Source organism: Lipotes vexillifer, unplaced genomic scaffold, assembly GCF_000442215.2.
Source record: "Lipotes vexillifer unplaced genomic scaffold, Lipotes_vexillifer_v1.1 scaffold818, whole genome shotgun sequence".
NCBI lineage: Eukaryota > Metazoa > Chordata > Mammalia > Artiodactyla > Lipotidae > Lipotes > Lipotes vexillifer.
The window spans coordinates 700,051-716,052 of NW_006771890.1; the positions used below are offsets into that span (position 1 = coordinate 700,051).

A 16,002-nucleotide genomic window follows, 5' to 3' on the forward strand; every position below is an offset into this window, starting at 1 on the left:
CCGCGGCATGTGGGATCTTCCCAGACCGGGGCACGAACCCGCGTCCCCTGCGTCGGCAGGCGGACTCCCAACCACCGCGCCAGCAGGGAAGCCCCTCAGTCTTTTAATAAGTGAAATGGAAGCAAACTGGGTGCCCTGCTTGCCCTCAAAGGCTGCTGGGAGGACCAGATGACGTGCTGGAGCTGGGGGCCCTTTGTCAGTGATGCTGAGTGGTGCGTGTGCGGGTTGCGCTGGCGTCTCCCGTCGCTCCTGCTCCCTCCCAGCAGGTGCGCACCAGCTTTTCGGGGCAGGCGAGAGCTGTGTCCTTCTTCCATAGACGTGCTCAGCATCCCCGTTGCTCTTTTCTGCCGTTGCAGCGTCAGTGTGTTGAATACGCCTTGAAAGCACGTCCCTTGCGGAGATACATCCCCAAAAACCCCTACCAGTACAAGTTCTGGTACGTGGTGAACTCCTCGCCTTTCGAATACATGATGTTTGTCCTCATCATGCTCAACACACTCTGCTTGGCCATGCAGGTAAAAATGGAGACAGCCGCGTGGATCACATCTGGGCCTTCGGTGCAGCCCCATGCCCCGAATTCTGAGGGTGGAATGCCGCCCCCTCACAGGAGGAAGGGTTTGATTATCTGATGAGTCTGGGCTGTAGTTTGGCCAGACTCCCATTCTGGCTAAGAGTTGCCGTGGCAGGAGTTTACAGTCACTCTTCTGCGTAAGAGACTGTACAGCGTTACCATAAGTGACATTTCTGTGGAGCCCTAGCATGGCTTGCAGGCCTGTGAACCTTTACTGTGGGCTTCTGCGGCCAGGGAGTGGTTGTGGACTAAAGCTCTGTCTGTGTGGAAATGAACAGGCAGGGTCTTCAATCCTGACTTGACTCCTTAGCAGCCGGGTGACCCGGGGAAAGTTATTTAAATCCCCCGAGCCTGGCTTTGTCGATTGGTAAAGTGGGAAACAAAGTGTATGCTGGGTAATTTGTGTCAGGCACTTTGCTCTGGGCCTGTCACAGAGTGTCATTCCTGTCCTCAAGTCACTCTCAGCATGGCAGTGGGGAGTCGTCTGGTCCGTGGAGTGCTGAGTTTGACCTGCCTGACAGCGACTCTTTGCTCACTGGGGGCAAGGAAGGCAGCTCACTTCAACTGGCCACATTGGATTACAGAGCGGTATTGATAGTGAGCGTTTCCAGCACTTGCGTTGTCTAGTGGATATTGCACTAGGACAAGAGTGGCCAAGGTCTAGATTCAGTTTCCCACTGGCTCTAAGAACTTGAGCAAATCAAACCAACTCCCAGTGCTGTCTGGGAGATGAGTGTAAAGACAGCCAAGGGTACGTTTTCTGGCCCTTTCCTTAAATTTACGAATTCCTTATGAATGAGGACCCTCTGCTGATGTAGGGAGAAGCACGAAGGCAAGATAACAGTGCCTTTGATTGCATATTAGGCCTAAATGGCATATAATGTATCCTAACCGAGTCCTGCCTTTGTCCATAGACCTGTGGGTGTGTAAGGCCCTGAGTAGAAACCCTGCTGGGAGAAAGGGTGGATTCCCTTTATTCCGAGCAGAGGAAGTGGATGTCTTTCCCCTTCATCGTTTGGTCACCCTCATCTTGTCAGGGCCCCCTGCGCTTTGTGGGGGGCCCACCACGTGCCCTCGCAGGGTCAGTGGAATCACTGGGAGAGGGTGCTGGACCGGGGAGGTTGCCTCCCTGCCCGTTTGGCAGGCGGACGGATGCCTGCAGTGGTGGTGGGCTGGGGAGCCTCCTTTTGCGAGTCTGGAGTGGACCCCGGAGAACCGTGCCTCTGCTTCCATCCACAGCACTACGAGCAGTCCAAGATGTTTAATGACGCCATGGACATCCTGAACATGGTCTTTACCGGGGTGTTCACTGTCGAGATGGTTTTGAAAGTCATTGCATTTAAACCTAAGGTGAGTTGCTGAACCCACTGTCAAAGGCTGTAGCTGAATCACTCCAAAGAGTCACCCACCTCCTGTTAGTCTTGTGTTATTGGATTATGCTGAATTGTTCTGGCCGTTAACTAGGTTATCACCTGAGAACGTTAAAATCTGATGAGGGCATCTGTGTACATATGAGAAAATAAATCTGCGAAAACAAAACCTCGCAAGAACAATTCTGAGAAAAAGAAGAAGAGAGAATTAGGAATTTGCAGAATGGAGATTGTTTTGAAACCTGATTTTCTGTTTCTAGAAGAGCGTGTGTCAGACTGTCTCAAGGAAACTCGCCTCATTACTTGAGCATTGGAGACATTGTTTTCACATAACCCATCAGGAATAATTCGGCCCTGATTTTACTTTTACATTTCCAGCATAAAGACTTTGGTTTTCTTTGTTCTTGGTCTACAGCATCTTTTTCACCTTTTATGGAAAATTCTACCAGCTGCAGACCTCTCACAGCCTTACCATCTTTCGTTTGTTTAATTTAGAAAAATTTCACTTGACTTTAAGACAAAACAAGACATGAGCATTTTAAACTGTGTTGGACTGCTCTGCGTATTATGTCTCCTTTAGGACAGACTGACTCCAGTCCACAGTTGTCAACATCTGTAGCGTAAGAGACAGATAGTATAGTGTCGAAGAGCACGCACCATTCTGGGACCAGACTGGATTCAAATCCCCAAGCAAGTTGTCAACACTACACTGCTCTGTGCCTCCATTTCCTCACCCATGGAATGAGGGCTCTAGTAGTCCTACTTCATAGGGCAGTTTGGAGGAGTAAGAATCACTCTGTGTGCCATGCTTACAAGAGTGCTCGGCACGTAGCCCCATGCTGTAGACGTGTCAGGACTGTTACTATGACGACCACCATCCCCATCATCAAGTGGTGATGTTTCCTCGTCCTAAAACCCTAGACGGAGGAGCGGATCCTGGCCGAGCTGTGAGACATTTGACCCTCAGTTTCTTTTCTAGCAAAGCCTCCACCCATCAGAGTTAGAGAATGAGTTCAGTGACCCCAGTGTCCGTTCATCAGGGTGTAAGGTATCTGACAACACTAAGTAAGACTCGGATTATGAAATGATGGTTTCACATACTCCATCCGTAAGTGGAATGCTAATTTAGAACTGTTCCTATCTTTAATTTGAATTAATTCCTATGCAATCTTTATCAGCTCTTTGTGGACCAAAAAGAAAGGACGCTTGTAAGTGATCGATCGGGGTGATTGCAGTGGAGTCAAACCTGGCATTTTTGCATGGCCAGATGCCAATTACTGTGACTTGTCCATATCTCCACACATGCACATTCTTCCCTGCCCCCACCAAACTCTTCTGAATATCCTTTGAGATTTTTGGTTTGCTTCCCTTTCCCCTTTCCGTCCTTGATCAACATTTGTCTGGACTGATGGAAAGGTTGCAGAGTAAGAACTCCAAAAGCACTTGATCAAGGCAACGTGGCACGTATCTATGCAACATTTCCTAGATCCCCTCGCCATGCTTGCCCTGCCTGGTGATTAAGCTCTGAGAAGGCACATTTGCCCACGGCATGTGTGTGAGTCCGTGTGTGTCTGCGTGTGCACTGTCAGCGGCTGTGTCTGGTGAACCCCTGTTACCAAACCTGGGAGGGGAGTTCAGTGGCGTGTGAACAGGCTGGTGAGGCCGAGGGGAAATGAGTAGCTAACTTATAGTCAGCACTGATCGATCAGAGTTTTTAAATGAGTGATTTCCGCTAGAAATTGTGCCGCTTCGTAGTTTTCCTCCACAAGGTATTTTCACAGCAGAAGGCAAGCTCAGATTACAAGTGAGAGAAACTTTAAAACAGCAATAGCAGCGCCTCTACGCTTGAGGGGCACCGTCACTGCATTTGCGAAGCAGATGGATTTGGTGTTGTGACGGTGTGTCTGGAGGAGCCGAAGAGAGTCATTTCACCAAGAAGCAAAGCTCTTCTTAAAACGCTTCCTGACTATCTCCTCTTTGGTGTTAGCAAAGCAAGGCCAGGCGAATAGTCTCCCACAAAGAAGCCAGTGAGGCCCTCCTACCCGTCAGAGGGGCAGTGGGGCTGAGGAGGCGTGTTGCAAAGGTGGCAGAAGGAAGCCTCTCTGTGAGGAGTTGGCCAGAGGGACAGAGGGCTGGGAACCTGGCCCATAAACTTCATCTCAGAAGGTCTTTGTCTCTCCTGGGGAGCTTTGTCGCAGGGTCCTTTGGGGCTGTGTTCTCCACGGTGAGGGGCGCATGTTCCGGGAGAACTTGTCAGCATCTGTCAGGAGAGACAGGGTCGCAGCTGTTTTGTAATAGAAATACAGAGGGTGAAGTTAGAATCCTTCCTGGGAGATGAGAAGGCATCATAGGAGGAAGGGTTCAAAGGAGTGGAGGAACCTGACTCCTTTTATACTCAAGGGCCTGACTGGTAAAGGGGGCCTCCTGAGTGAGAGCACATTTAGAGGGATGTGGTCCGAGCTGGGAGCTTCCCTGGTGGGGAGGTGGGATCACTCCAGGAGAAAAGTTGTTTTGAGTGTGGCTTAGGCAAGCATGGAAGGTGGTGAGACGCCAAAGAGACAAGGACTGAGGGCCGAGCAAGCAGGCTGCTCAGTGGGTTGTGTCGGCTCCCCAGGGAAGACCCACCCATCGGGCATCGAGCTCGTGCACTTGGAGCGACTGAGCCGCCCTAGGGCTTTGAAAGGTGGGCCGTGATGTAGATAAGAACCAAGTCCTGTTCCCCTGGCCTTCCCCTCCAGTACTCCCAAGGGGCAGCCGCTGGACTCCTCAAGTGAATTCTCTTGCTGCAAGGAGGGAGGTGGAAGAAGGGCTTTGTCCAAAGTACTGGCTCCCGGAGGTCTAAGGAGCCCTTCTGCTTTGTCTGAGGTTCCTTTTTTGTGCTTCCAGAAGCCGCCCGTCTGGTGCCTTGTCCAGCACCTGTTCGAGTACGGTACCTGCCTCCATGTGGGCTTTTCCTCAGGGAGCCACACTTTGTTCCCAAGGCTTAGACCTCGAAGCATTTTGATCGCTTCTACACTTGACCCTTGAACAACATGCGGCTTAATCTGAGTATTGCTTAGAGCCGCCGCTCCCTCTCCGAGGTTCCTCTGCACCCATTGATCCATCCAACCACAAACCACGTAGGGCTGCGGTATTTACGCTTGAAAAGCATCCATGTGTATGTGGATGCGCACAGTTCAAAGCCACATTGTTCGAGCGTCAACTGTACCTTGAAAATGTCTAATTTACCTGCCTAGCCACTTGAGCTTGGAAAACGTTGAGAGGTACTAGGTTTGGGGAAAGAAGAAAGTGCTTCAGTGCTGTCCTCGTGCTTTTGTGCAGAGCGGATGTGTCGTGGACACTGGGTCACCTGGTCCCATACGCCTCCCAGGACAGCACTCCCTCCCCCATGGTCCCTGGCAGGAATAAGGCTGCTTTATCAGCCCCAGCAATTTTCCTGGAGCACATTCTGCACCTCCTGGGAAGAAACCTTGACACTATCTTTTCAGTTCTTCAGTGATCACATATATATATATATATATCTCATAAATGTATCTCAGTGATTTATTTTAATGCCAAATAATGCTTGAGAGGAAATATTAACTCTCCTTAACTAGAACTTGATGTCAGACTCCTTCATGGGCTCAGCCTATCCCTTCAAGGCCGGGGTATCCCGGAGCTCCCTCCTGGTCCCCTTCTCCCCTGGTAAGACGCATGCACGCCCAGGGCCTCAGTGGCCAGCTCGTCTCACCCCAGCCTCCGCGGCCCTCCTCCCTCTTGCATTCCTTGACTGCTGACCTCCTGCCTCTGGCCTCAGCGCCCCCCTTCATCTTCCACACACTCCCTTTGTAAACTGAAAGCTGACCGTGCCACCTGTTGTATGAAAAAAAAAAAAAGGTAATTTCATAGTCGAATATTCAAAGTTCTGCACCAGACACTAGCGCACTTACATTTCTGCCTCATTTCCGGCCGCACGCTCCCAGCCATTCCTCCTCTGCACCCCATCCCCACTGTTACCATGCGGGACCTTTCCATGGCACGTGCTTCTGTGTCTGGAAGCCCTTTTTCCACCTTGTTATCTTTTGAGGCCTGTCTGGAATGTGGGCTCCTCCGTCACAGTGTGCCCCCAGCCTAGCCAGAGTCAGCTCTCCCCTTCACATGTGCTCCTGGTAGATGCTCACTGTGCGTTGTCAACATCAGTAACCCCCATGTCTCCCTCTCCATTAGCTGATGCGCAGCTGCTCAAGGCTGGGTTGTGTTTGTCTCACGCGATGCCTGCTACGTGCTGGTTACTCCATGGGAAGTAGTGGAAGGAAGAAAGGAATGGATGGATGAGCCTGTGGGTGCAGCCTCTTGGCATCAGGCACTACCGGCTTTTCTATCACAGGAGATGTGGGCAGAGCAGAGTGGCCGAAAGTGAATGTATTTTTCTTTAAGCCTCCACTTGACCTTTGGAAAGGCTTATGCTGGTTAGAAAGCTGTCAGTTACAGTTTCCACCCAAAGCTGGCACTGTGGGTCATCCCTTGGGTCGAATGCTTCCCAGACAGTCCCTGGCAGAAATTGGTAAGTGATCCGGCTGCCTCAGTAAACCCCAAAAGGCCGGGCAGCGAAAAGATCCTGGACTTGGGCTGCTTCTCTTGTTTCCATTGCATAGACCTTGCCGCCCACCATGTGCCAAGCCCATGGTCTGTCCTGGCTGGGGGTCCAGCTGTCCTTCCAGGAGCCTATAGTCTAGCCGGAGATTATGTTAATGGACAATCAAGATAGAGTTCTTAGAAACAAGGGAGCTTCCTGGCCCTAAGCCCACGTTAGTCTGGGTTATGATTTTAAATTCCCGGAGTCAGAAGTGTTTCCGAGTAATAAGTGTTATTGCGTGTGGCTGACTTGCTTGATCCTTTCAAATGGGTGAGGCTGCACAAAAAATAATACGGGCCAACTGTGGCCAGACTGGTAGGGACTGCTGGTTCCACCTGAGGGGCTCTGGCCTCCACTTTCAGCTGTGGGAGACCCTCTTGTGACTGGCCAAGTGGAGAGAGCATGCAGGTGGGTGCCGTGCTGGAAGCCCTAACCTTCTGGTTACCCAGACGCTGGGGTGGCTTTGATGGGAAAGGGGTGGGGCTGAGTCATACTCACTTGACAGTGATTTTATTACCTAGGAGGCTACTAAACAGGGAAACAGGGAAACAGGATGTGGGAAGAAGTGGGGGGTGCTGGCATTTTCTGCCTCCCTGGGACCCCTAGCAAGCCATCTGGACAGAGCCTGTGATTCCAGCCACCTGCAGCAACTCAAGCCTCCTGTCGCCTAGATGAGGGTGTCGGTCCAGGAACCCTCTAGAATTTGGGCACAACTCTGTGAGTGCAGTGGACCCTCCAGAGAGGGTGTTGATGAGATTACCAAAGAGTTCCAGGACCCCAAACATCAAGCCCCTATCGTGTTGATTTAAAGTGACTTTATACACCACAGGGGGCCAGGATGGGCCAGTTGGAGAATAGTTTGCAGGCTGATGGAACGATCCAAGGGTGAATACTGATCGTTCCGGAGAGACAGACACAGAGACACACACAGAGAGAGGAGCTATTCAGGAATAAAGTCTCAAGTAGGTAAGAGGGGCATTCAGTGCCCTGAATGGTGGTGGGCTTGGCCTCCGGTAAAGGATGTACTGTAGCAAAAGGGGGGCAGGGCCCGTGGTGTGGGACAGGACAGGAGGGACAGTGGGTCTTCACTGCTCTCTGTGCCCTAGAGCCCCAGTTGTTACGGATGACCACGCGTCTCTAAGGCATCAGTTCCTCCCTAGAGGCGAGGGAAAGGCTCACCATTCTCTCTGCGGTTCTGAGTTGCTGTTAAATCCATGAGGAAGAGGACAGGCTCTGCACCTCAGAGCGCGCTCTGTGGCCAGGCCGCCAGTCAGCCCACTGTGTGTTACCATTCGCAGTGATGCAAATAATTTAAGAGCAAGCGCTGTGTTCTCACAACCCGGGTGCAATGGCAGCGCTCAGCGCACCACGTGATCCAGCTGACTCTTTGGTTTGGCGCTGTCTTCGGGGAGGGAAGCGGAATGTGCCTTTACGTCCCAGCGCAGGCTCTGGGTCTCCTCTCTGACCAGCACAGCCGGCTTCCTGAGGGGCACCAGTCGTGTCCTCACCGTGGCCCGCCTCTCCTGTTTTGTCAGCCAAGAGTCCCACATCTTGAGAAGAGAAGCTGTAAGGAGTGAGACGTTGTCTTTATTAAGCAGACGCTCCCATTAGACGTTTATCACGGATCATCAGAGCTGGTGCAGGCGAGCTTTTGTTTACTTGTTAGAGGGCTAACAGAGGGGTCTGGGAGGGTGGCAGTCAGTCCGTGAGGGTGAGTAACTATGAGAGAGGTGCTGCGATTGAGGGAGAGGAGGAGAGAGGAGATGGCGGGGGGAGGGGGCGGGGGCGGTTGGTTGGGAAAATCTTACATTATTTAAGATGAAATTTTTAAAAAATCTCAAACCCTAAGTCAGCGTTACAGGTCCCCCATAAATGCACCTGCGGTGATTAACAGTGATTAGAACAAACATCCCTCCTCCGGCTGTTGGAACAGCCAGCATGTCCACATTCCCCATAGTGTCATAAAAGGCTGGGGCTCTGCAGTGGCTTCCTCTGGGCCTGCACTTGATCACCAATTCATGGGACCTGACACTTCAAAGTACCTTCTGTTCTGGTGTTCTTGATCCAGCACTAAGTGTACCCCGTTGTAAGCACACTGGGCCCCTTTTTATGTGATTCAGACCTGAATTTTTATTTCCACAACACATCCTGGCTTGTTGAAAAGATGCAGTTGATTTGCAGACAGTCGTTGACCTTGCAACCAGAAGCCTCCGTGCACTGTTCTCCCCACCACCCCCTCCGACTGAGGGCTTCCTGCGGGGGGTATCAGGAGACAACAGGCAGTAATTTAGCACCTACTGTGCTGAGCCCAGAAGAGGATGCAAAATGTATGCCATGTATGTACAGATTTGTAAGTCACAGTCGTAGGGATGTTGTACCTTCAACAAGATACAAGGACCTGAAATAACAAGAACAGGGCAGAGCTGCATGACCAGGAGGGTGCAAGTTGGTGGAAGGAGGAGGCCTTGCCACGTGTCAAGCACTGTATGGGCTCACGGCTCCGGGCTGGGTGGTGGGATTAGTGGAGGAGGGGACAGAGCAGTCAGCACAGTCCTCATCCTCAGAGCGTCTTCCATGGGGTAGACCTGCGGGCAGAGGCCCCAGATTCAGTGATCAAGACCTGAGAGACATTCGGAGTCCCCAGGATGGGAGGTATGAGTCAGGAGGATCTGAAAACACGCCGTCAGGGCGTTGGCATTTGAGCTGAGTGTCAAGTGGACGTGGGCAGGTAGAGTTGGGGTGGGGAGGCCGGGATCACAGAGGTCTCAGGAGGTGGGCAAGAACCTGGTGGTGGTTTGAGGGATGGAAAGGAGTCCGCTCAGCCTGGAGGATGCAGAGGGAGGGGAGGGAAGACAGAGCTGGAGAGGAAAAAGGAGCCTGTCAGGAGATAGGGGCTGCTCTGAGGGACAGTGGGAGCCCTCGAGCATCATCACCATCCCTGAGCGCTCCTTCCCCCGTGAGACCTTCTGTGCACTGATCCCGCAGCCCTATAGGCCACACCTCTGCCTTAGACGGCGTGCATCGCTGGCCTGTCTCCCTGTAAGCCTTCGTGTCCCTTTAGACCGAGAGCTCTGTGAGGACATCCTGCCATGGGGCACACCCTTTGCAGTACTTGGACTGTCGAGGAGGGGCAGGGATACTGGTTTGGTTCAAGGGCACAGCAGTGAGAAGGTGTGAGACGCCGGTCATAGTGGTCTTGACGTGGAAGAAGAGAAGGAGGGGATTGGGGACCCCATACGAGGAGCAGGAGGGCCTTCTCTTCCCCCAGCTAGGGAGGGGTTGGCGTTGTGACCTTGGGTGCCAGGGCAGGGTCGCCAAGTGCCTCGCTCTGTCCTGCAGGTACTTGGCTTGTTTCAGTGCTGCCCAGGGCCACGGTCTGCATCGTATGTGGTGTGTGTGTGTGTGTGTGTGTGTGTGTGTGTGTGTGTGTGTGTGTGTGTGTGTGTGTGTGTGTGTGTGTGTGGGTGTGGGTGTGTCTGTGTGGGTGTGTCTGTGTGGGTGTGTGTGTGTGTCTGTGGTGTGTGTGTGTGGATCCATGCACCCGTGGCCTCTCTCACACATGCAGGTGCCCCCACCCCGTGTCCCTCTGCACCGGTGGATGGTGTGGTCGCTTCCCTTTGGTCCTCCCACCCCCCCTGGTTGCCGTGGTTGCTGCGGGGCCCGGGTGTGACCCCACGTGGTCAGCGTGGCTTCTCCTTCCTACGTGCTCATAAACATCTGCCCCCGCCTGCTCTGTCCAGGGGTACTTTAGTGATGCCTGGAACACGTTTGACTCCCTCATCGTAATCGGCAGCATTGTAGACGTGGCGCTCAGCGAAGCTGACGTGAGTATGTGCCCGTCTGGGGCCACCTCCCATCCTGTCTCTGTCTGCACACCCGCCCGGCCCTGCACTGCATCACCTGGACAAGTCACAGAGCCCAGTCGTACTTGATCGAAAACCAGGAGTTTTCTAACAAGAGCTGCAGGAAAGAGGCCTTTTAGCGTAGAGCTTGATCCCCAGGCCTTTAGACACACATCACCTTTTGGAGGACTGACTGTTTTGCAGCGTTAAGCCGAGTCAGCAGTAGGCAGGGCAAGATAGGCGTCTCTGACTGTTTTTATTTGCTGTGTCAGAAGCAGTACCCGAAGTGATGTACCTATAACATGTTTGTTTTAGGGTGATTTTTCAAGTAGCCAGGTGGCTTGATGCTAGAATGTTCCCCTTTTATAACACTGTCCTTTTCTTCTTTTTTTCCTGTTGTGCTTCCTCTCTTCTGTGGCTTCTGAATGCTTGCTCTAACAGCACTATTTCACTGATGCATGGAACACTTTTGATGCCTTAATTGTTGTTGGTAGCGTCGTTGATATTGCTATAACTGAAGTGAATGTAAGTAGCAAATTTTGTGTCCTGTAACCTCCTTAAGTCTAACACAGAGGAGACCAGAAACCCTCCCCACGGATCTCTGTACACTTTAGAAATTCAAGCACACATTTGCTTCAAAAGACTAAGAGCATTTTGTCCTCTTCCCTCCGTCCCCAGGCCCCCCATCCCCTTCCCCTGAATGAGTGGGGAAGTAAACGTAGGATTGCCATTTTGGAAGGAAAACATTATTTTTAAAGAAGACCTTATTAAAATGTTAAGGTCTAGGAGTTAATTGTGTGGGTACGTGAACATTATCACTCAGTAGCTGGGTGACCTTGGCAGGGCCCCTGGCTGCTTCGTGCCTCAGTTTTTTGAGCTGGAAAGCAGAGTTCATAACGTGTGCCCTGGTACCCACTGTGGGTCTGTGAGGGCACAGGAGAGAAACCCCACAGCCGTGCCCTGAGCACGCGGCCACCGCTGCGGGTGTCCTCACCTGTACGCTGTGTCTGCTGAGCCCTACTGGTGACGCTGGGGAACATGCCTATCCTAGCTCCCCAAATAGTGATGCAGATTGAAGGCTGCCCTGGGCCAGGGGAAGGAGGGCCTCGTGTATATTAGGAGAGGGTGTCAGCGCTCATTTGTTGCACCCAGTTGAATCCTTTGTTGAGGAGCAGTGGTAGGTGGAGTGAACACCCCACCCAACCTTTAGGAAGCATCCTGAGAACCTTCCTCAAAATACAGAGGCTGCAGGAAGGGGAGCACCGCCTCCCACTGGCCCCTATCAGATCTGACCCATGCCCAGACCGGGAGGGCCTGATGCGGGCAGAACTGGCCCTGCCCACCTGGTCTGTCCCCAGTTCATCAGCAGGCTTCCGTGGGTGCCCAGGTTGTGTGGAGCCCTTCGCAGGGACAGGTGGAGCATGGGGTGGGCTGCCGTGCTGTGCTGGCTTCCTGCTGCCTGGTGCCAACCTGGCCCTCCTCCCCCCCACGCCTGGCTGGGCAGGGGTTGCCACGCTCTGCCTGGCTGACACCTGCGGGCTCATATGGTCCATCCTGGTGCCCAGACAGCCTGTATCAAATAAGAATGATGAGATCTATGCCACCACTTTGGGGGCGAGGCTGACTGTGGAGTGTAGAGTAGCAGGACAGCGCTAGGCTGGACCTGGGCCTCAGTTCCCTCGTGGACCCCTGAGATGAATGATGTCTGCTCTCCCTGCTTCATAGGTACATTGCAATGATAAAATGATAGGCATATTTGTGAAAATACTTGCTTAAACTCCCAAAGTGTTAGGGAGATAACAATGGTATTATTTTAAATATAGATTTTCCTTGTAATAATAAGCGAAATGAACTGTAAGACATTACCATGTCCATGAGGGTGTGAGTTAAGCCTCATGACACTCAAATTCATGCCAAGACCGGGTACTGAAATGGTATTTTACTAGACTTAGGTACATCGATCTGCCAACCTCCATAAGCCCAGACTTATATAAATTCCACGTTATGTGAAATATTCCACAAGTCAGGTATAAAATTGCCATTTATAATGTGTGAATTATACTTGGTTATAAAATAATCTGATGCTAATGGGAGAACATAGGCCCCTCCCTGGGCTGCCAGGGGCTCTCTCCTGAGTTTGTGACCAGACATCTGCCCGCTTAATCATCTCACCACATAAAGCACTTACAGCCTCCATCAAAGTACACTTACGTGAACAGTCTGGAACCAGACCCTTACGTAAGTCAGAGGTGGTCTATAATGGACGTGAAAATATCATAAGTGACAATTTGAGCAGGTCTCCCTGGAGCGCTCCGTGCTTCATGTGGTGTGTAGGTGGTAGGGTCCATGCTTAGCTTCTAGGCACCAGGATGTGGCCAGGGTTTGTTCACCAAGCGGACAGCCCAGCTCTCTAATGCCTGACTCCCCGCGCTGGTGCACCGCCGACGGTACGCGCGGCTTCCTGGCTGCCTCGCCGCGTGCTGGGGCTGAGCCCACCGTGCCTTCCCTCTGGTTCAGCCCTGCCCAGCAGTGTCACAGACATGTCCGCCTTCACCTTCCATCAGTCAGGAAAGCCACAGGTCTATAAAAGCCCCCGCGAAATTTTTTAGTTAGCATTTGGCTTTGGGGTTTCTGTATAATACAGGCTTTCCCTGGCATTCAGTCAGACTCAAAAACCCTACCAGTCAACATCCTCGTACTGTTTTTCAGTACGTGACCTTTCCCCTGGTCAGATGGAGCCTGAGACCAAACCTTCCTGAGCCGGGAGCAATGCGAGTTCAAGGCACTGGCCCAGTAGAAAACCACCTTAGGGGACCTCAGCCTTTCTGTGCTGGGCCTCAGTGAAGAGGGGATGCTCAAGGCCAACTTCTCATTTATTCAGTCCTCCATCACATCTTTATTGGGCATCTACGACCCTCAGGCCACAGCACAAAGACAGGAGAGACTGGATGTCCTTAACCTCTGGTGACATGACTCTCTGAGTGTAGCCGGTGGTTCCTCTACGCGCCCCGCCCCCATGCCGAATTCCCTGGGAAGCAACACACATCATTTCCCTCGGCGGCCCTGTCCCCCGCACTCCTGACTCAGCTGAGCATGAATACTCTTGGTCCGTTGTTGGCTGTTTTTAGCTGCCATAAGTCATCATTTTTTGCAATGCTTAACTTGCTGTGCTGTCTCTCCCAACCTCTGTTGCCCTTTCTTTTCTGTTGCCTAACTGATTTTCATGTTGGTTTTGTTTTTAGAAAATTGTAGCGGCAAGTATATATAAACATATATACGGTGAAGTCGTTGTTAAAGCAAAAGCACTCGAAAGACTGTATACTTGTCTTTGGCTTCCCCACCTTTGGTTTTCGCTGAGTTGCACAGGAGTGCTGTGGGTCGTGGTCATCTAAATTGTTTGCTGTGCCCTATATCGTGGTCTCCAGCCTGGGCCCTGAGCTGGGGCCATCTTGGTCAGTCACGCTTGGCTCTGTGACACGGCAGCATAGTCTTCAAGAATGAACGATGTGGCCTGGAAATGAGAAATTGGGCTTGCGTTTGTATTCTCCGCAGAAACATTTTGGATGGCCCTTTCTGTTGTCCTGCTTGCATGCTCACCTGGCCCTCTCCATCCTGCCGCCCCCTCCCATGACCCCTACCCTGCCACGGTCATGGTTTGATAGCTCTCGTGGACTTGTCTTCATCACAGTTGGGCATAATGTCATCGAGCTGCTAAAATGTCAGATGAGGACCGGCAGGCTCGGTTTTGCCCCTTCCTCGATGCCTGTTTGTTCCTTGAATGGAGAAATGATCCAGCATCATATTCTCCCTAACCTGGGAAATGGCTATTGCTGACATTTAGTCTTTCCGATTATCATTATTGGCGGGGAGGCAAAACACTTGCCTAGCAGCAATGTCTGCATTGTTATTACTTAAGAGCATGTACAAAGTCAGTAGGGAGGTCACTCCCAGGGACCGAAGAATTGTCCCTGACTTGTCGTGTACCCGGGGTGGACCAGGTGGCCCACAGCTACACCCAGCCTCTTGTTCTAAATCCACAGCCAGGTTGTTCAGCCCTCCATGCTGTATGCTAACCCTTTTCTAGGGACCAGGTCGCTGGTTTCTGGAGACGAACTCAGCAATCCCAAATACAGAAGCCTTCCATCCCAGAGGTATTACATACCAGGTCAGTAGTCAGAGAGAGGCTCCCCAACAAGAACTCTCCAGGATGCCTCAGGGTAACTGGTTTGCTTCCTGTCTGAATTGGAAAACTGCATCCTTTCAGCTTTTCTAGGAAGAGATGGGAATTAATGCATAAATGCAGACTGATCCGTTTGCACCTGGGAAACTCAGGGCTCATTTGCCTTCCGTAGTTGCAGGGGGTTGGCCCAGAGCCTACATGGCAAGAGCCTGCTTGGAAGCCCTGTGGGAAGGAGCTTTCCAGACTCTGGCACATAGTTTGGCTTCCTAAGGCTGAGGGTCCATTTCCCTGTAGGGTTTCCAGATGAAGACTGTGGCATCTCGGGAAGGAGTTACCGAGGTCATCTAGTCCAAGGCCCTGGGATGACACTGGAATTCCATCTATTGAAACATCATTCAGCCCCTAGTGCTGTCAATGGAAAGCTCCCCGGGGAGTGAGACCTTCCCTAGTCCCACAGCCTCTGGGGGTGTCCTGCGGTTGATCCCAGGAGTGGCAGCTTGCTCACGGTCCTTTTCCACCCTTCACCAGCTCCCTGTGTTTCTGAGCCTCCTCCACCCACCCCTTGTAAGGAAGGTGGGTATGGCAGCTACTCTCTTTGCATCCGTCTGAGTACTGAAACCCCATCAACTCCGGAGGAGCCCATTGCTTAGCTGTAACAGCCTGAATGGGCTTTTCTGGTGGTCGCATTCTGTGTGGCCCCTCCAGACCTAAAGGGAATGAACTGGTGTGGGTGACCAGCTGAAGACATGGCCCAGCTTTACCCTGGCCTTGGGCTGCTACTCTTGGCTCTGGCTGTATGTTGGAACCACCTGGGAGAGCTTGGGGCCACCCCAGATCAATTAAGTAAGAAGCTTTGGGGTGAGAGCCAGGCATCAGAGTTGTTAAAAGATCTCCCCAGGCAGTTCCAGTGGGTGGCCCAGGGTGAGAGCTGGCCTGCCCTTTCCATCAGGCTGGCGTTTGTAGTTTAGGCAAAGCCATCCTCAGGGTCCCTCCATTTGTAAGACATTTTGGCAACTTGTACTTTCCCCCGGTGCTACCAGTGACACGCTCCCCTGCCCAGTCCTCCCTGCCCAGTGAGGCATGTGGGGGGGTGTCACAGGCTGCACTGGGGGTGCACGCAGTCTGGTGTGCCATTTGCTCTGTCCTTCCTTTCTTGCATGTTGTGCTGCCTTGTCCCTCCACAAATGCTGTCTTTTCCTCTTCTTTGATTTTTTTTGAGCAAAAGACTACCCATGGTTTCAGGTTCATAGGCCAAGATTTGTCATACTTCAAAGATAGCAGTTGAAAAAGAGATGTGCCCTTCAAAAGTCAGTTTGGCTGCTTTCTCATGTCATAAGGGGAGTGTAAAAGGTCTGTCAGACTTGGCGTGGGCTAGGGAGGGGCCAGCAGAAGAGGCTTGGGCCAGGTCCTGGCCAGAAAGAGTG

The 16,002-nt window shown here is 52.1% G+C and overlaps 1 protein-coding gene across 3 annotated transcripts in view; it reads left to right on the plus strand.

The window, feature by feature from the left end:
- CACNA1D (calcium voltage-gated channel subunit alpha1 D) overlaps nucleotides 1–16,002 on the plus strand; it is a 322,182-nt gene that overhangs the window by 263,191 nt on the left and 42,989 nt on the right. For all 3 annotated transcript variants that reach the window (XM_007447228.1, XM_007447229.1, XM_007447227.1), the window contains 3 exons: nucleotides 357–515; nucleotides 1,811–1,921; nucleotides 10,297–10,380. In XM_007447228.1, the coding sequence (XP_007447290.1) occupies nucleotides 357–515; nucleotides 1,811–1,921; nucleotides 10,297–10,380 (354 nt within the window). The remainder of the gene's footprint in view (nucleotides 1–356; nucleotides 516–1,810; nucleotides 1,922–10,296; nucleotides 10,381–16,002) is intronic.